Here is a 20474-nt window from a genome sequence, read left to right as displayed (position 1 = left end):
AACGGAAATACTGTGTAAATACAAAATGATTTCGATTATTTTTGCTGTTTTCGCAACAATTTGGGTAAAATAAATACAGGAAAGGCACTCAATTTTAAATGACGGTTGATTCTAGGTTGCAGAAGCTAAGTGAGGCGTCAATTACGTGTGATAATGCTTGCAAGAAAATTCTTCTCTGAAAGGTGTACATGTAACAAGAGGAAACATATTCGTAGGATATCTAAAACATTACAACACTCAAATTGAAAGAACTGTTAAGTCAATAAGCACAAATTAGCAGCTAAAGTGAAAGTATGATAACTCTCAGCAAAAGTTCTACATCTGCACTCTAACTGCAATATGACGCCTTTCCTCTTTAAAATTTAGCATAAATATTTCAAAACAGCATTTATAGCTTTCATTTTCACAAAGATTTACACAAAAGGGTTGCTATTGCGGAATCTTATGCAAATGCATTTTTAAATTCAATAATGAGCTCCCGAGGGAAAGAAGTTTACAGACAACGAAACGTATCCGGACATTGAATATCGGCACTTTGTGTATATGTAACTGACAATTGAGACCTCAAAGAAGCTAAACTGACACACAGGAAGTTATACATAAATAGAAATGAAGGACAGAAAAGAGGGGACATCTTAGCCCCGCTCATACTATGGCAGCAAACTCAAAGTCCTTAAAATTTGAGTTCATTGGCAGACTAGTATTTAAATTACACCGACCACTCACCAAAATAAACGCTTAATGGCGTCACTGTCGGACTGTGTGGAACGTGGGTGGTATTTGTCAATTCGATAATTAGTTATTTCCATCTAAAAACAAAGGTCCAAGATCAAAGCAACGTTCAAAGTACGATACGACTATTTCCGTATCTTTCTCACCGTAAAATCTGTGAATTTTATACCTGTGGGTGTGACAAAAAGGAGAAAGTTTCAGTCGAACGGGATAATTTCGTAAGACTGAAGCCATATCGCCATGTTAACTTTCAGTCACAGTGTCCACGCACGATCAGTACTGTTACTTAAATCAAATACCATTGAATAATTGTTAATGAGGGTCATGATCTTAAGACGGTATCACGAAGCTTGCCAAAGCAACCGGCCTTAACGAATGTTCAGAGAAAAAAAAGAGAAGACTTTTAAGTGTGGAAGTATCTAGCGCTGTAGTACTAATTGCGGACACTATAAACCAGTGAAATAAATATACAAACTGAACATAACATTTGTTAAAAATCCCAACTGGTGGGAGGCAAACCAGTTGGCTTTTTACAAAGTGTGGCCTTGGAGCGGGACTTAAACCTGGGGCCTCCAGGTGCTCCTAACCACTAGGCCACGTCGCCTCCTACATAAGGTCATGGCAGCTCAGCAATTTATTTAACGGAATTGGTGCTTATCAAAATACCGACAGAATAGGAAACGACAGGAAACTAATATTACTTTTCTACATACAATGAATTACTTCGTTACTTGTTTTGTAGCTTAACCAGACAGGAATAATTATTCTACTGAAATTTATCAAGGGAAGTCTTTTGTAGTTTTCAAATAGTTACAACATGTAGAAACGAACCAATACCTCTGAATCCAAAAGCAGAGCGCGATAAACAAAACCTAACTAAACGTTACGTTCCCGTAAAGAGATGCAATCAGAAGTATTGATAGGTGATCAGATATGATACTAATATTTTTGGTGTACTTTATCTTCCGCTTGACAATTTCCTGCTTTAAGGACGGTACCTACTGAGGTATTTTGCGCAGTTAATCACTTAATGCTTGAAGAAGTAGAACTTAGCAAGGGCAATTGGAATCAATAAGAAAATTGGGGGTAACCGACGCATTTTTAAGAGATAATTAAGCAACTATAATTCTAATAAGCGCTAAAATGCAAAGCAATGTATGGCATTTTTCCTCGCGAAGCGAGGGCCGAAGGCCAAAGCGTAGCGAGGTTAATAAATTTGTCGGGCCGAGCTGGCCCGAGGGGAGCTAAGCCGCGCGAATTCGAGCGAAAAATATATTTATATATATATATATATATGTGTATATGTTTATATCTTTGAAGGTGTCCGCACAATGACGTCAGACTGTCTGGCGTCGTCTGGAGCAAAATTTGCATACATCGAAAAAAATATGCGTGCATGATCAAATTTCAACAGCAATGTTTATCAATATGCACTGGATACAGAACTATCTCTCCAGAATCTTTTCCCTTTCTTTTAGAAATCTTTTTTGTGAAAGATTGCATTAAAGAAATTACACGTTTTGTGGCCGCGGTAAATAATTTTCCGTGGGAAATAAATTCATCGAACACGGCAGCGCTGCACGCCCGTGGTACATTACGTCGCGTCACAAATAGATTTTCAACCGCAAACTAGCCCGTGGAACTACGAAAACACCATGCTCATCAAAAAAAATCTTATGCGCCTTTTAATCTCCTCGTTTGATGCTACAATACGAGTAAAGAGGGCTTTCCACCCAGCCCCAGCTTCGCGAGGTTTTGCGAGTCACGTATTTCTAGTTTACTCAAAAATGCATAGTTACTCCAAATTCTCTTTAAGGATATCAAGAGCACTTGCTAAGCTATTCTCTCTCCGCATAGTTTTAAACCGCGGAAAGAAATATCCCTTTATTAGTAGGCCCCACCCATAGGAAACCTAAGTACCTCAAGATGCGCAGAACGTATGCGCAGTAACAAAAGTAGGCACCGTCCTGAATTGCTCAGCAAAGGAATACTCTATGCAACAAGTAAAATGCCATCGAGATCTGAAAAGAACCTCTATTCTGACGTTGCCCGCTAACAAATTTTTAAACGAAGAAAGTATTAGTGGTGTTGTACTGGCAGAAGTAGCAAACTTGATATGTATATGGGTAATTTAACGGATGATGTGGCGTGAGAAACTGTTAGAATGGTGCACTTATCTTCATTTAACGCCATCTGCCAATCAAATGCCCGGCGGCCCAATTTGTAACGGCCTCTCAATTGTTCAGGCATTGCGTGACGCAACAAGACGTGTGATGACGTCTTTTCATACGGGACAGTAAAAGCCACACGCTTCAGTGACGAGCTTTGAAATTCGCTCGAAGCGATAGTATTTTCGTGCAGATTAGAAGCCTAACAGTATTTGACGGTCTTGTACGCGGTTCAGCAGTGGTTATCAATGACTGATATTAGATGAGTTTCGCACGAATAACTTTTACGAAAGCCATGCGGGAAGTTGACCGTTATCATCTTAATAGTTAAAGAACTTTTATCCCGGCGGGAAAACTTGTCTAAAACTAACACGTATATTTTCCAGCCTCTGATAGTAGGAGAGCATGATAAGAGTGAGACAGACAACCCGACCTTCTGAATATTTCCTTTTCGGTAACTTCACCGTCCACCAAAGCGATATGACTCATATCGCTCGTTTCGCATGCCCGTTTCGTATTTCTCATAGATGGCCTTTGCATTGAAATAGAATTCAGGAGCTTCCTCGTTTAACCTTGCATGTATAATTCCTCTTTTCCTTTTATTATGGTCGCGAACCATTCACGTAATGATATACAGCTATTTCAATTAACGTTGTCGGATAAAAGCTTCAAGCTTAAAGACAAGACCAAAATGTAATATGGGTAATTCTTTCCGGAGGCGCGGAAAGTAGGATGAAAGAAAACACTGTAAACGTTTGTTTGCGTGTTTTAAAAGCTTATGTCTTATGTCTTATGAAAAACAAAAACTAGCAGTATACACATCGTTGGCAATTTCTGATCATAGGGAACTTAAGCAACGACAACGGTGACATCAACCAAACGTCACTTGAAAATATTACGTTATTTCATTTGTGTTACTTCGCGATTATTTTAACCTCTCCAACTTGTACAAAAACTGCGAAGTACCCAGGAAACGAATGGATAAGCGTGGCATTCGAGTTTAAAAAGAGAATGAAAAATTCACCCGTTGTGTGTTCACGTTCTCCACAGAACCTCGAATTTGGGCATTTCCATTGCTGTTTTGCACAGGATGGCATAGAAATGTAGCAAAACTTAAAACGCACGTGTAGGGCAATTGTTTTTTCCTCGTAAACCTATTTTTTTTTTGGCAGCGCTTTCGTCGTTGCCTAAGTTCCGTAGTGTCTTTTCGGGGTGCTTAAGAACTGTTTGCATAATAAAAAATTCCATTCTGGGTACACGGCACCACTGTTATGATCGGTGTTCCAATGGTGCTTGCTTTTACTTCTCCAAAATTAAAACTTTTGAGACATAACGCTCGTTAGTTCTTGGTGGCATCCTTGAAGCAGCTGCCACCTCATCCTTTCGATATCCTAACATTTCTTTCATCCAAATGGCTCGCTATCGTAGATCTTCACTGAGCGGGCGAGGCATAGCTGATTTTAGTGAATTTATTGATAATAATCCCATGTAACCTTGCGGTCTTGTCATGTAGTTTTATGCTTTGATCCGACAACGTTGATTGAAATAGCTGTATAACCGGAAAGTCAATTCAGTAAAGATAAATCGCGAAAGATGCTGCACATCTATGACGGTTTTCTAGCATTATTCTTTACGGAGTAGGGATCGACCAGACCGTGAGGAAGGCGGAGTTTGTGCTTATATTTCAACTAACATCTCAACTAAGAGAAGGCTAGATCTTGAGTCACCTGACCATGAATGCATGTGGCTGTGGCTTCTCCCCCACTCGTCTCCTACGCCCTCTTCTGGTATTATATGTGGAGTCGCACACTGGTCTGAGGCTTCTCTTTCTATTTTTCGCAATTAATTGCCAAGAAAGGCCCGACGAACACTGTATTTCGGCATTTCGAAAGCAAGTCCTAGCAGTATCTAGCCTCGCATCGAGTAAATGGCGCGGGGACACGTGCTTATTCCCGTGTTTTAAGGAAGTGCAACTTGTGAATAGGTCATTTTCATGATGGCTTCATTTGACTACAACTACCAGAATTCATTTAGTTTTCCTTTTCAAATTCAAATTTTGTAATCCCAGTGGAGAGCAAAGAACAATAGCTCTAATAAGCATGAGAAAACAAAAAACTGAAGGATTCTGGTAGTTGTAATCAAATGAAGCCATAGTGAAAATGTCCTATTAGGATCGACGCAAATTCGACGTTTGCTTCCACACTGGAATTTGGTCGACTCTTTGTCCAACCTTTTTTCAATAAATTCGACGCGACTTAGATGCGACGTTTGCCCCAGGCCTTATTTATCGTGTTTAGCTCTTTATTAAGATAAAGCTCGACAAAACGAAATCAAACGCTTTTTATCAGAGAACTGAAACCATTACTAAACAAACAGTGTGATTCCATCCGCGCCAAATTATTTGTTTAGACCAGTTCTTAACAAGCATCATTATTGCTTCATTGTTTTGTTGTTTTATGTTGTTTGTTGCTTTTTAAATACTTATCATTGACATGTTTTATCACATTTTAGTGTTCATGACATTCTTACCGATTTTTAACTGTTTGTAATTTATTTTTGCTAGGTTTTTGTTTTTTATTCGCAATTGAAAATGGCTTCGGGGAGGCCGAAACGTCGTGACCTTTTAGCATTTATTTTTATCACAAAATTTAATTTTTAAGAAATTACTCATCAAAAGCAGCTCTACAGTGTTTATTTTGCAGCAAGTTACACAAACGGTAAAAGTAAAAGAAATATTTACCCTTAAATTAAAAAAAAATACAGTCCTAGTACTTGCGAATGATTTATTCTAAGTCATAACAATACTTTAAAAGAATCCCAACTTTTAAGCTGCACACTGGAGCGTTCCTTTCTTTTCACTTAACGCAAAAGGGTGACAAGGGCGCATGCCATCATCAGAACGACGCTGACCATTGGTGCTGAAACACCATAACTTGGCGTTGGTTCACCGTTGCTTGCACCGTTGCAGAGATCTTTACTGCAACAAGTTAATTTGCAATCTGTCTTGGCACCAGTCTTTTCAGCTTGTTTGCAAGCCTTCAATACTGTAGCTGCAGCGTTTTGGCACTGTGACTCGGGAAAACAGCCTTTTGCGTACTGTTTTTTCTTTATAAAAGAAATTTTGAAGCTCACGTCAAGTGTACCGCAGCTACTGATGCCTAGTGGGCAAGAAATCTCTTTTTGATCCTTGGCACAGGCCTCCGGGCTCTCTGAACTGAGACAAGAGTAGCACCTCCGTCCAAAGGCTGAAAAGAATACAACTTGTTAACAAAACATTCACTTCGGAATCAATGTTATGCTAGATGACCAATATCAAGAAAAAGCGACAGGGTGTGAAAAACAAACAGACTCAATTTCATATCAGTAATGCTAAGTTTGCTTAGATGATAAGCTTTTTAAGATTCTCTTCACTCAATGAAACGCATGTAGTTCTCAAATTAAACCCAGGATTACCATTTATCATATTCGAACGCATTTTATTTTTGCACCATCTTCAGGCTTCAAGTTTTTTTGATTTATTGTTTGTGAAAGAGGTTATTAATGACAGATAGTATTTTTTCAGTCAGTGACCTTGACTCATCCAAGTTCCCCAAACAGGAGTCAAACCTAAGACCTTCTGATTTCAAGTTCGGATACTCTACCACTGAGTAGTCTGAAATGTCAGCCGTCTCCTCCCCCTTACCCAAAGGGGCGCGGGAGAGAGAGACGTCTGAATTCCGAGCGTTATAATGCCGTCCGTTGACGTCACACAGTAATTTATGCAATTTTGCATAAAAAGAAAACGGCGGAGCGGGCATTGCAGCATGCATAATGTAGGAGGTTGTGTGCGTTTTGTAAGCCGTAAAATTTGAAGACAAAGCATCAAGAATGTATGAATTGAAAAATGTTCCGATAAATGTTATTAGTGAGTAAAATGTTGACAGGCCAGATACGACTCATAGAAAGCTCGCGGTATGGTGGTATGAAAAGTGACTTCTTGTTATGGTTTTGCTTTTTTTTTTACTGTTTTTTTTTTTTTGTGTGTGTGTGTGAAATAAGAGTAGGTCCTTCAGAATATTTCTCGAGGCAATGGTTGGTTTTGAATTAAAAGTCATTTACTCCTCAAGATGTTTTTGAGGTTAGGCAACGACGGGTGGTAAGTTGTGACAAAAGAAAGAATTTTGTCTCGCACTTTATTGTTTTGTTGTAAAGCCGACTTCCGTTCAGTAAAAATCAGAGGTTATTTTTTCACTGAACGAGATTGTGGGTGTAGCCTCTACCCCAAAAGTGCGTTTTGAAGTGGATCATGTTGTAATAGAATGATTTTGCAGAGGAGTTCTTTCTTAGAAGTCTCAGGGCTTCATTTTTTATGAGTCCTTCTCTGACCCCGGTGGGTGGAAGGAAGAAAATGTATAGTGGAAAGTCTCTGTAGGTTTAAAGCGCGTGCGAATGTTAAGGATTCCCGCTTGATTGTAGCATCGCTGAGACTTCTGAAAACCAACGTACCCAGCGAAATCATTCTATTGCAATACCACCAACTTCAAAACGCGGCCGGAGTTGTCTAATTAACCTCAAAAACACCTTGAAACCAACCATTGGCTCGAGAAATGTTGAAAGAGCCTCCCACTTATCTCATACCAAAAAGGAAAATTTTAAAGAGATGCTCGTGAGAGCAAAATTACGTTACGAGAAGTCACTTTTCACACTACGAACTTACAAGGTGTGTCTGGCCTGTCAACACTTTATATTCGTTGCCGATATGAAACATCTGTTTTCCCAAGTTCGACCAATAAGAAATGGTTATCTATTTCAATTACGTAACCAAGCTTCGCCGTAATAAACTATTTGGTTAAAAAAACCCCGTCAATTTGTAACTGCTTAAGCTTCCGAAGAGTGCTCAACTGGAGCAATTCATTAATTTTGCTAATGGATGGTGCTTCCTTTTGTTTTAACAAAAGAAAGGACGGTTGAAATCATGGTTAAAATGTCCTCGTCCGATCCTCTTAATCAAGTGTCTGTTTATATAAATGTATTTTTTTTTTACAATAAACGTGGGAGGAATCATTTGGGAGTTATAAAACTGTCTGCTTAATAGAGGTATGACTGCAAAACCAATAAAGGCACGACGACTTTTACAGCGAGAAAGCCTCGGAAATTGTCGTATTCAGTTTTCTTTGCATGCCGGGTCCTCTGATATTGCTCCATTTTTCCAAACGTTCCCACAGGAGGAGTCAAACCTAAGACTTTCCGCTCACTAGTTCGGATACTCTACCACTGAGCTACAGGAGACTCATAGCAACTAGGTCATTAAACAGACATCCTGACAAACATCCTACATACTGTCAGCAACGGGCTCTGAGTTTAGCATATTGTGAATTTGTGTTTTAATCTAAATAAATGATGATTTATCTACAACAAGCTTAGTAGTTAGGACCAAACCTAAGTTTTCTTAGTTGGAATATTCTGCAAATGGGAAAAAAAAGGTTGCTGATCATATTTGGCTGTTTCCCTTTTTCGTTATTTGAGAATTAATAGATATTGCGAAATTAATTTTGGGGGGAATTCACTGGTTGCCATTTTTTATTTTTAATGGTTGTTGAATCAATCATGACTGAGAGATATCCCTATTTCTTCTTCTGCAAAAATATATGGAATACGAAATATCAGCGGCACACAACGAAAAAATAAACAAGAATTTTGCTTGAATGTTTTAATATCAGTGCAGATTGTTCAGAAGACTTTTACAGCCATCTGGGATATACACTCAGTTGACCACAAGAACCGGTCATCTTCCATTGGCAAACACTATAATGGCAAACAGTGTCTTGTCCAGAAACACCTTGACCGAACATTTTTCCGTCCTTAAGAAGTACAACAGTAAGTTCAGTTGTTTGGTGCATGAAATGTTACTAATGAGAGAATTGACACCACCTCTTAATCGAGCAAAACTGTTTACATGACATTATACACTGTTATTATGTTAGCTCAACTTCGGACGTTACGTGGGTAAATAAATGATTGATTGAGTCTAATCTTCAGCGAACCCAGTTTTTGGCAGTCTATTTTAATTATTTTGAACTTGAAATCTCGACGCCGAAACGTTATTCGATTTTTTCGTTAATCTTTACTTGCTTATGTACTACAAAACTTTTACTTATAAGTATTATTTATGACCGATTCTTAATTTCAATTTTTTTAAACTTCCACAAACTCAATCCTCCAGCTTTTCGCCTCAAAGAAAAAATTTATGACGTTTAGTTACATTTGATGCCGAATGACATCAAGTTTAGTCAAGTTCAACACAGGCTTCCACCCAAACGAACTGGCTTAAGAAGAAGTTAAATTAACAATCAAACCTTGACGAAGTAATTAAACCGTATATTTGGTGAATGAGGTTTTCTGTTTGTTTGATAACTGTTAAAAGTAAGGAACGTAAAGCACGTAGTGTTAACGTGAAACCTACAAAGCAAATTTGATGTATAAAATCCTAGCCCAGAAGCTACTCAAATTTCAAACTGTAGAGTGTAGATTGCGGATAGTGTGCGGGTTTTCATGTCTTTTTTGGTGTGTTTCTCAGCAGCAGAACAATCATGGTTTCAAGAACTAAGTTAGGTAGGATGAAATTATTGGTATGGATCAGTGCTTCCTAACTAACAAGGCATTAGGATGGAGGAGCACTGATTTATTGTAGTGTAGAAATAAAAAGCACCTGTGGTAAAACGAGTCCTAGCAACTAAATAAAGGATAAATTTTCCGTTTACCTAATAAAGACACGATGTTCTAACTTCACTTGCATTGCGAAAACAAAAATCATCCCCAAAATTTCCAAAGCTTTAGAGCTAACGAGAGTTAAGCAGTTTGGTAGGCCGCACCTTAAAGCTCTGAAGTAGGCGGAACAAGACAGGGCAAATTTATTGACGCCAAGCTCATGAGCTCACTAGGAAATATTGGGCAGAGTAATTGCAAAAATGACTAATCAATGTCAACAAGAACAAAAGTGAGTGACAGCAGTTAATTTTTAACCAATCAACAGAAAACATGGTTTCAGCAAACAGCATGACTCAGAAATATTCACTTGGTAACTGCCCACCTGTGATGAGACAATTCGAATATATTTTATGTTTTGTTTTAATATATTTTTCCCGCTTTCTAATTTTGGCATTGGTTGCATCCTTTGTACATGACTTGACTGCTTAACAAGGGAACATTTTTTACGCAATATATAAAATGCCACCAATTAAAGCAAATCTTACGCAACCTGTATACGCAGATATTTATTTACTGGGTAAAAAAGCGAGAATGGCGACGTTTGTAACAGAAAGGTTGGAAGAGATGCTGAACATACAGGCATGATAAAACTCCCTTATGGAGTCCCGGATGGAAGTGCTTGAATTTTAGCTATTAGTTAAATTTCCGGCAATTTCGCAGCTAACAGTTAAATTTTTGTTCATTTTTCAGCTATCAGGTAATTTCATGTCGGAATTCGTGCATTCAGCTATCAGTCAAAAGCACTGCATTTCTCAGCTGATTGGTAAAATGTTTGCTAATTGTGAGCTGCCAGTTAAACGTTATGCAGACAGTTCAGTTACGGTTGTGGAGGGTGCTATCTACATTCCTTGATAAAAAATTAACATCTTAGAGAGCTACTTTAACCAAATTGAAAAGCTAAATCAATAAACTTGATAGCCCCAAAGAGATTTAATGCAGAACTGGAACGAGGATTAAGCTTGAAGATTTGATTTCTACTATCACTAGAATGACTGAGTTAAAAACATTAGCGTTTAAGTCACGATAAAGAAAAAATGAGATCTTAGAATATCCAACGAATTGATTAAAGTAAAGGCTTCGTATCCTTTAGTACACCTATAGCTCATAGTACACCATCGCCCAGTTGTTTCAGTGTAAGGTGAGGGCAAGTAATGGAACTTCTTTAAAATATATTTCATATCTGAACGGAAATACTGTCCACAAAATGCGGCAAACTGTTACCAAAATGATTCAATTACTTTTGCTGTTTTCGCAACATTCATTCTAGTTTCTGTTATCAAGTAACCGTAGATAATTTGAAACCTATTAATGTTTAAGGCAATCACTAGTTGTTCAATTCAAGCAACGTCAAATGTTACGGATTCATGGCATATTGAAATTCAGTACTGAAGCGGTCGGTGTCATTTATAATTCTTGTTTGCTAATGAACTCAAATTTTAAGGACCAAGGACATCAAAATGTATAATTAGGTAATAGAGTTTTTACACACTCAGAGAAAGATTTTTACTTTTATTTGTAGTATTTTTATCGTTGATTCAAACCTAACTTTACTTTTAAACTTCCGTCAGACTGAGCCCGGGGTAAGGTGCTTGTGCTGCCGTCTTGCCTCCTATTAGTTTCTATTTATGTATAATTATCTTTTTATGTCTCGGCTTAGCTCATTTTTAAAGGTCTTAATGTAAGTTCTATTCGCAAACTGCTTATGTTCGAAATCCAGATAGAATTCGTCATTATTTAATTGTTAATTTTGCCCTCAGGGGCTCATTTGTTGAATTCAAAAACGCATTTTTGTAAGTTTCCGTTTGCAGCATTTAAGTCTATTAAAAACCGTGGCACAATTTTCAGAAGCCTAAGAAAGTAATTAATTGTTGTGCATAAAATGACTTACAGGCTTAAAAAATGCTTCATCCGTTGAACATTTCAAGCGAAATATCAAAAAGATAGCTGATATATCGGATTCCCACACGGCAATCTTGTAAAGCAGTTGTAATTAGTTTTAACTTTTAACTTGATCTTAACTGATGATTTTCCGTGTTTAAAAAAAGATTTCCATACACACATGCATACAAGATATTGAAGGCCGTAACGATTTTATGATAAAGTTCAACGTCTAAAGACATCGCAGAATTCACCTGATCAGGAAAGCGCCATACTGCAGCTGCGGAAAATCTTAAAAAAAAAACCATCATTCCCACACGTAGGGTGCTAATTCCTGTTCATTGAATTGTTCCAAACTCGTTCGCTGTTCTGACATACTGCTGTGGTAGTTTTTGATTCAGTAGAACTAATTAGAACTATTTAGAGAAAGTAAAAATAATTAATCCCGTGTGGATTAAAACTACACTGAAGGCAAGTTACAAAGTTATTCACTAAATAAATCAGTATAACATGAACAAAGAAGCGTAATATTAACTTTCATTAAATCAGTGTCTAAGAGAGCGTACTGAAAGTCCGTTATACCAAGAGATTTTTCCGAATAACGCGTTTGCAAGTCTTTATGCGTTTAACGTTGTTCTACACGATGTTCTAACTTCACTCGCATTGCAAAAACAAAGATCATCACCAAAATTTCCAAATCATTTACTTACCAATGGATAAGCAAAGGAGAAAAGCCAAAGCAAACAGCGTTTTCATTTTGGTGATACGTCGTTGGGAAGCTTTAGAGCTAGCGAGAGTTGAGCAGTTTGGTAGGCCGCACCTTAAAGCTCTGAAGTAGGCGGAACAAGACAGGGCAAATTTATTGACGCCAAGCTCATGAGCTCACTAGGAAATATTGGGCAGAGTAATTGCAAAAATGACTAATCAATGTCAACAAGAACAAAAGTGAGTGACAGCAGTTAATTTTTAACCAATCAACAGAAAACATGGTTTCAGCAAACAGCATGACTCAGAAATATCTTATTGGTAACTGCCCACCTGTGATGAGACAATTCAAACATATTTTATGTTTTGTTTTAATATATTTTTCCCGCTTTCTAATTTTGGCATTGGTGGTATCCTTTGTACATGACTTGACTGCTTAACAAGGGAACATTTTTTTACGCAATAGATAAAATGCCACCAATTAAAGCAAATCTTACGCCACATGTATACGCAGATATTTATTTACTGGGTAAAAAAGCGAGAATGGCGACGTTTGTAACAGAAAGGTTGGAAGAGATGCTGAACATACAGGCATGATAAAACTCCCTTATGGAGTCCCGGATGGAAGTGCTTGAATTTTAGCTATCAGTTAATTTTCCGGCAATTTCGCAGCTAACAGTTAAATTTTTGTCCATTTTTCAGCTATCAGGTAATTTCATGTCGGAATTCGTGCTCTCAGCTATCAGTCAAAAGCACTGCATTTCTCAGCTGATTGGTAAAATGTTTGCTAATTGTGAGCTGCCAGTTAAACGTTATACAGACAGTTCAGTTTTACAACATTAAAAATGGAATGTTACGATTGTGGAGGGTGCTATCTACATTTATTGATAAAAAATCGACATCTTAGAGAACTACTTTAATCAAACTGAAAAACTAAATCATTAAACTTGATATCCCCAAAGAGATTTAATGCAGAACTGGAACGACAATTAACCTTGATCATGTGATTTCTACTATCACTAGAATGACTGAGTTAAAAACATTAGCGTTTAAGTCACGATAAAGAAAATATGAGATCTTAGAATATTGAACGACTTGATTAAAGTAAAGGCTTCGTATCCTTTAGTACACCTATAGCTCATAGTACACCATCGCCCAGTTGTTTCAGTGTAAGGTGAGGGCAAGTAATGGAACTTCTTTAAAATATATTTCATATATATCTGAACGGAAATACTGTCCACAAAATGCGGCAAACTGTTACCAAAATGATTCAATTACTTTTGCTGTTTTCGCAACATTCATTCTAGTTTCTGTTATCAAGTAACCGTAGATAATTTGAAAGATATTTATGTTCAAGGCAATCACTAGTTATCGAATTTTTCAATTCCAGCAACATCAAATGTCACGGATTCATGGCATATTGAAATTCAGTACTGAAGCGGTCGGTGTCATTTATAATTCTTGTTTGCTAATGAACTCAAATTTTAAGGACCAAGGACATCAAAATGTATAATTAGGTAATAGAGTTTTTACACACTCAGAGAAAGATCTTTACTTTTATTTGTAGTATTTTTATCGTTGATTCAGACCTAACTTTACTTTTAAACTTCCGTCAGACTGAGCCCGGGGTAAGGTGCTTGTGCTGCCGTCTTGCCTCCTATTAGTTTCTATTTATGTATAATTATCTTTTTATGTGTCGGCTTAGCTCGTTTTTGAAGGTCTTTCAAGGTCTTAATGTAAGTTCTGTTTGCAAAGTGCTTATGTTCGAAATCTAGATAGAATTCGTCATTATTTAATTGTTAATTTTGCCCTCAGGGGCTCATTTGTTGAATTCAAAAACGCATTTTTGTAAGTTTCCGTTTGCAGCATTTAGGTCTATTAAAAGCCGTGGCGCAATTTTCAGAAGCTTAAGAAAGTAATTAATGGTTGTGCATAAAATGACTTACAGGCTTAAAAAATGCTTCATCCGTTGAGCATTTTAAGCGAAAAGATAGCTGATATATCGGATTCCCACACGGCAATCTTGTAAAGCAGTTGTAATTAGTTTTAGTTTTTTAACTTAATCTTAACTGGTGATTTGCCGTGTTTTAAAAAAAGATTTCCATACACACCTACATACAAGATATTGAAGGCCTTAACGATTTTATGATAAAGTTCAACGTCTAAAGATTTATCGCAGAATTCGCTGGATCGGGAAAGTGCCATACTGCAGTTGCGGAACGGTCTTTAAAAAAAAAACCATCATTCCCACACGTAGGGTGCTAATTCCTGTTCATTGAATTGTTCCAAACTCGTTCGCTGTTCTGACATACTGCTGTGGTAGTTTTTGATTCAGTAGAACTAATTAGAACTATTTAGAGAAAGTAAAAATAATTAATCCCGTGTGGATTAAAACTACACTGAAGGCAAGTTACAAAGTTATTCACTAAAAAAATCAGTATAACATGAACAAAGAAGCGTAATATTAACTTTTATTAAATCAGTGTCTACGGAGCGTACTAAAAGCCGATATACCAAGAGATTTTTCCGAATAACGCTTTTGCAAGTCTTTATGCGTTTAATGTTGCTTGCATTTTGGCAGGTTTAACGATATAATTTTAGGATAAGAACCCTTGTTTACAATTCGATTCGTGTTAGAAATATTCAGGTAAGAGTAGGGTCGCATATTTCACGGGGTAACTATAAGGAGACTATTTCTGTATTAAATTGGGTTTTCACATTTAGTGCGAAATTAACGACTTTTGCCACTAAAAACTTGTTCCCTTTTGACGCTTAACTTATGTAAGAAAGCAACGAAACAGGTCCCCAAACAGATACAGATTTAGAGTCGAATCTTTATAGGCAGACACCCTCGAGACCATCACTTATACAGGGTGTTTGCTGAAAGGAGGTTCCCCAGTCACTCGAATCAGTCCTTAAGGACTGACAATTCGCGTGAACGTGAGATAATTTGTGATCATTTGCTTTATCAGAATATGTAATTATATTAATCAAGGTCGATATATCAGACAAGAATGTCCTGTATAAACGAAAACGAATAGAAATAATGTCATCTTTCTGATCTTTCAGCGCTTATTGCGATAAGATGCAAAACATTAACCCAAGCTTTGCCGTAATAAATTATTTGGTGAAAAAATCGTCAATTTGTGACCGCCTAAGGTTCCGTAGAGTGCTGATCTGGAGCAATACATTAATTTTTCTAATGGATGATGCTTCGTTTTGTTTGAAAAAAAGAAAGGACGGTTGAAATGTCCGCGTCCGATCCGCTTAATCAAGTGTCTCCTTATATACACGTATTTTTTTTTTTACAATAAACATGGGAGGAATCATTTGGGAGTTATGAAACTGTCTGCTTAATAGAGGTATGACTGCAAAACCACCAATAAAGGCACGACGACTTTTACAGCGAGAAAGCCTCGGAAATTGTCGTATTCAGTTTTCTTTGCATGCCGGGTCCTCTGATATTGCTCCATTTTTCTAAACGTTCGCACAGGAGGAGTCAAACCTAAGACTTTCCGCTCACTAGTTCGGATACTCTACTGACCACTGAGCTACAGGAGATTCATAGCAACTAGGTCATTAAACAGATATCCTGACAAACATCCTACATACTGTCAGCAACGGGCTCTGAGTTTAGCATATTGTGAAATATATCTAATTTCTGTTTTAATCAAATGATGATATCATCTACAACAAGCTTAGTAGTTAGGACCAAACTTTACTTAGTTAAAATATTCGTCACATGGGAAAAAGAAAGTTGCTGATCATATTTGGCTGTTTCCTTTTTCATTATTTGAGAATTAATAGATATTGCGAAATTATTTTTTTGGGGGGAATTCAGTGGTTGCCATTTTTTATTTTTGACTGTCGTTGAATCAATCATGACTGAGAGGTATCCCTATTTCTTCTTCTGCAAAAAAAACGGAATACCAATTTAAAAAAATATCAGCGGCACACAACGAAAAAATACACAAGAATTTTGCTTGAATGTTTTAATATTGCAGATTGTTCAGAAGCTTTTTACAGGTATCTGGGATATACACTCAGTTGACCACAAGAACCGATCATCTTCCATTGGCAAACACTATAATGGCAAACACAGTCTTGTCCCAAAAAACCTTGACAAACATTTTTCCGTCCTTAAGAAGCTACAACAGTATTACAGGCAGGGAACTTAAAGCACGTAGTGTTAACGTGAAACCTACAAAGCAAATTTGATGTATAAAATCATAGCCCCGAAGCTATTCAAATTTCAAACTGTAGAGAGTAGATTGCGGATAGTGTGCGGGTTTTCATGTCTTTCTTGGTGTGTTTCTTAGCAGCAGAACAATCATGATTTCAAGAGCTAAGTTAGGTAGAATGAAATTATTGGTATGGATGCTTCCTAACTAACAAGGCATTAGAAAGGAGGAGCACTGATTTATTGTAGTGTAGAGATAAAAAACACCTGAGGTAAAACGAGTCCTAGCAACTGAATAAAGGATAAACTTTCCGTTTAACTAATAAAGACACGATGTTCTAACTTCACTCGCATTGCAAAAACAAAGATCATCACCAAAATCTCCAAATCATTTACTTACCAACGGATAAGCAAAGGAGAAAAGCCAAAGCAAACAGCGTTTTCATTTTGGTGATACGTCGTTGGGAAGCTTTAGCGCTAGCGAGAGTTGAGCAGTTTGGTAGGCCGCACCTTAAAGCTCTGAAGTAGGCGGAACAAGACAGGGCAAATTTATTGACGCCAAGCTCATGAGCTCACTAGGAAATATTGGGCAGAGTAATTGCAAAAATGACTAATCAATGTCAAGAAGAACAAAAGTGAGTGACAGCAGTTAATTTTCAACCAGTCAACAGAAAACATGGTTTCAATAAACAGCATGACTCAGAAATGTTCACTTGGTAACTGTCCACCTGTGATGAGATAATTCGAATATATTTTATGTTTTGTTTTAATTTATTTTCCGCTTTCTAATTTTGGCATTGCTGGCATCCTATGTGCATGACTTGGCTGCTTAACAAGGAAACATTTTTTACGCAATAGATAAAATACCACCGATTGAAGCAAATCTTGCGCAACCTGTATACGCAGATATTTATTTACTGGGTAAAAAAGCGAGAATGGCAACGTTTGTAACAGAAAGGTTGGAAGAGATGCTGAACATGCAGGCATGATAAAACTCCCTAATGGAGTCCCGGATGGAAGTGCTTGAATTTTAGCTATTAGTTAAATTTCCGGCAATTTCGCAGCTAACAGTTAAATTTTTGTCCATTTTTCAGCTATCAGGTATTTTCATGTCGGAATTCGTGTTTTCAGCTATCAGTCAAAAGCACTGCATTTCTCAGCTGATTGGTAAAACGTTTGCTAATTGTGAGCTGCCAGTTAAACGTTATGAAGACAAATGGAATGTTACGGTTGTGGAGGGTGCTATCTACATTTCCTGATAAAAAATTAACATCTTAAAGAACTACTTTAACCAAACTGAAAAGCTAAATCAATAAACTTGCTTGCCCCAAAGAGATTTAATGCAGAACTGGAACAAGGATTACGCCTATCATATGATTTTTACTATCAGTAGAATGACTGAGTTAAAAACATTACCGTTTAAGTCACGATAACGAAAATATGAGATCTTAGAATATTATTGAACGCATTTATTAAAGTAAAGGCTTCGTATCCCTTAGTACACCTATAGCTCATAGTACACCATCGCCCAGCAGTTTCAGTGTAACGTGAAGGCAAGTAATGGAACTACTTTCAAATATATTTCATATCTGAACGGAAATACTGTCCACAAAATTCGGCAAACTGTTACCAAAATGATTCAATTACTTTTGCTGTTTTCGCAACATTCATTCTAGTTTCTGTTATCAAGCAACCGTAGATAATTTAAAACCTATTAATGTTTAAGGCAATCACTAATTATCGAATTGTTTAATTCCAGCAACATCAAATGTTACGGATTTATGGCATATTGAAATTCAGTACTGAAGCGGTCGATGTCATTTATAATTCTTGTTCGCTAATAAACTCAACTTTTAAGGACCAAGGACATCAAAATGTATAATTCGGTAATAGAGTTCTGACACACTTAGAGAAAGATTTTTATTTTTATTTTTAGTATTTTTATCGTTGATTCATACCTAACTTTAATTTTAAACTTCCGGCAGACTGAGCCCGGGGTAAGGTTCTTGTGCTGCCCTGTTGCCTGTTATTATTTTCTATTTATGTATAATTATCTTTTTATGTGTCGGTTTGGCTCATTTTTAGAGGTCTTAATGTAAGTTCTATTTGCAAAGTGCCTATGTTCGAAATCTAGATAAAATTGGTCATTATTAAATTGTTAATTTTTCCCTCAGGGGCACATTATTGTATTCAAAAACGCATTTCGTAAGATTCCATTTCCGTTTCAGCATTTAGGTCTATTAAAAACCGTGGCACCGGCAATTTTCAGTAGCTTAAGAAAGTAATTAATTGTTGTGCATAAAATTACTTACAGGCTTAAAAAATGCTGCATCCGTTGAGTATTTCAGCGAAAATATCAAGAAGGAAGCTGATTTATCGGATCCCCAAACGGCAATCTTGTAAAGCAGTTATAATTAGCTTTTAAGTTTTTAACTTAATCTTAACTAGTGATTTTCCGTGTTTTAATAAAGATTTCCATACACACATACATACAAGATATTGAAGGCCGTAACGATTTTATGATAAAGTTCAACGTCTAAAGATTTATCGCAGAATTCGCTGGATCGGGAAAGAACCATACAGCAGCTGCGAAAAATAATAAAAGTATAACATTATTCCCACACGTAGGGTGCTAATTCCTGTTCATTGAATTGTTCCAAATTTGTTCCCTGTTCTGACATACTGCTGTGGTAGTTTTTGATTCAGTAGAACTAATTAGAACTATTTAGAGAGAGAAGACATAATTAATCCCGTGTGGATTAAAACTACACTGAAGGCAAGTTACAAAGTTATTCACTAAATAAATCAGTATAACATGAACAAAGAAGCGTAATATTAACTTTCATTAAATCAGTGTCTAAGAGAGCGTACTGAAAGTCCGTTATACCAAGAGATTTTTCCGAATAACGCTTTTGAAAATTTTATGCGTTTAACGTTGCTTGCATTTTGGCAGGTTTAATGATATAATTTTAGGATGAGAACCCTTGTTTACAATTCGATTCGTGTTTGAAATGTTCAGGTAAGAGTAGGATCGCATATTTCACGGGGTAACTGTGAGAAGACTATTTCTGTTTTAAAACTGAGTTATTACATTTAGCGCGAAATTAACGACTTTTGCCACCAAAAAATTGTTTTCTTTTGATACTTTACTTATGTAAGAAAGCAACGAAACAGATACAGATTTAGAGTCGAATCTTTATAGGCAGACACCCTCGAGACGATCACTTATACAGGGTGTTTGCTGAAGGCAGGTTCCCCAGTCACTCGGATTAGTCCTTAAGGACTGACAATTCGCGTGAACGAGAGATAATTTGCGATCATTTGATTTATTAGAATATGTAATTATATTAATCAAGGTCGGTATATCAAACTTGAACGTCTTCTACAAACGAAAACGAATAAGAATAATGTCATCTTTCTGATCTTTCAGCGTTTATTGCGAGCAGATGCAAAACATTAACCCATTGGCTTCGCCGTATTAAACTATTTGGTAAAAAAAACCCGTCAATTTGTGACTGCTTAAGCTTCCGAGGAGTGCTGATCTGGATCAGTTCATTGATTTTGCTAACGGTTAAAATGTCCGCTTCCGATCAGCTTAATCAAGTGTCTGTTTATACATGTATTTTTTTTTTTTTTTTTTTTACAATAAACATGGGAGGAAATATTCGGGAGTTATGAAACTGTCTGCTTAATAGAGGTATGACTGCAAAATCATGAAGGCACGACTTTTACAGCGAGAAAACCTCGGAAATTGTCGTATTTTTCTTTGCATGTTTCTCTGATATTGCTCCATTTTCCCAAACGTTTGCAATAAACTTATCTCTTGTTATTCAGTGACCACAGAGAATTGAAACCCTATTACTGTAAAAGGCAATGATTTGGGGAAGAAAAGGTAGAAAATCTGAAAGGTCTGCAATGAAAAAATTGGAAAACGGAAACAGACACCTGATTAAGCGGATCGCACGCGGACATTTTAACCGTGATTTCAACAGTGACCTTTCTTTTGTTAAAACAAAAGGAAGCATCATCCATCAGCAAAATTAATGAATTGCTCCAGATCAGCA

At 36.9% G+C, this 20474-nt stretch overlaps 1 protein-coding gene and 1 pseudogene across 1 annotated transcript in view; one reads left to right on the top strand and one right to left on the bottom strand.

Annotated features, from left to right (window-relative positions):
- Nucleotides 1–16876, bottom strand: part of LOC146453468 (uncharacterized) — a 47065-nt gene extending 30189 nt beyond the window's left edge. Inside the window, exon 1 of the mRNA XM_085096637.1 lies at nucleotides 16811–16876. Within this exon, the coding sequence (XP_084952763.1) occupies nucleotides 16811–16856 (46 nt within the window). The 5' untranslated portion in view covers nucleotides 16857–16876. The remainder of the gene's footprint in view (nucleotides 1–16810) is intronic.
- LOC146453453 (uncharacterized) overlaps nucleotides 1–20474 on the top strand; it is a 315682-nt pseudogene that overhangs the window by 112189 nt on the left and 183019 nt on the right.

The sequence above is a fragment of the Pavona decussata genome, unplaced genomic scaffold (assembly GCF_977016875.1).
Source record: "Pavona decussata unplaced genomic scaffold, jaPavDecu1.1 SCAFFOLD_330, whole genome shotgun sequence".
Taxonomy (NCBI): Eukaryota; Metazoa; Cnidaria; class Anthozoa; order Scleractinia; family Agariciidae; genus Pavona; species Pavona decussata.
This window is presented reverse-complemented; position numbering and strand designations above follow the sequence as displayed.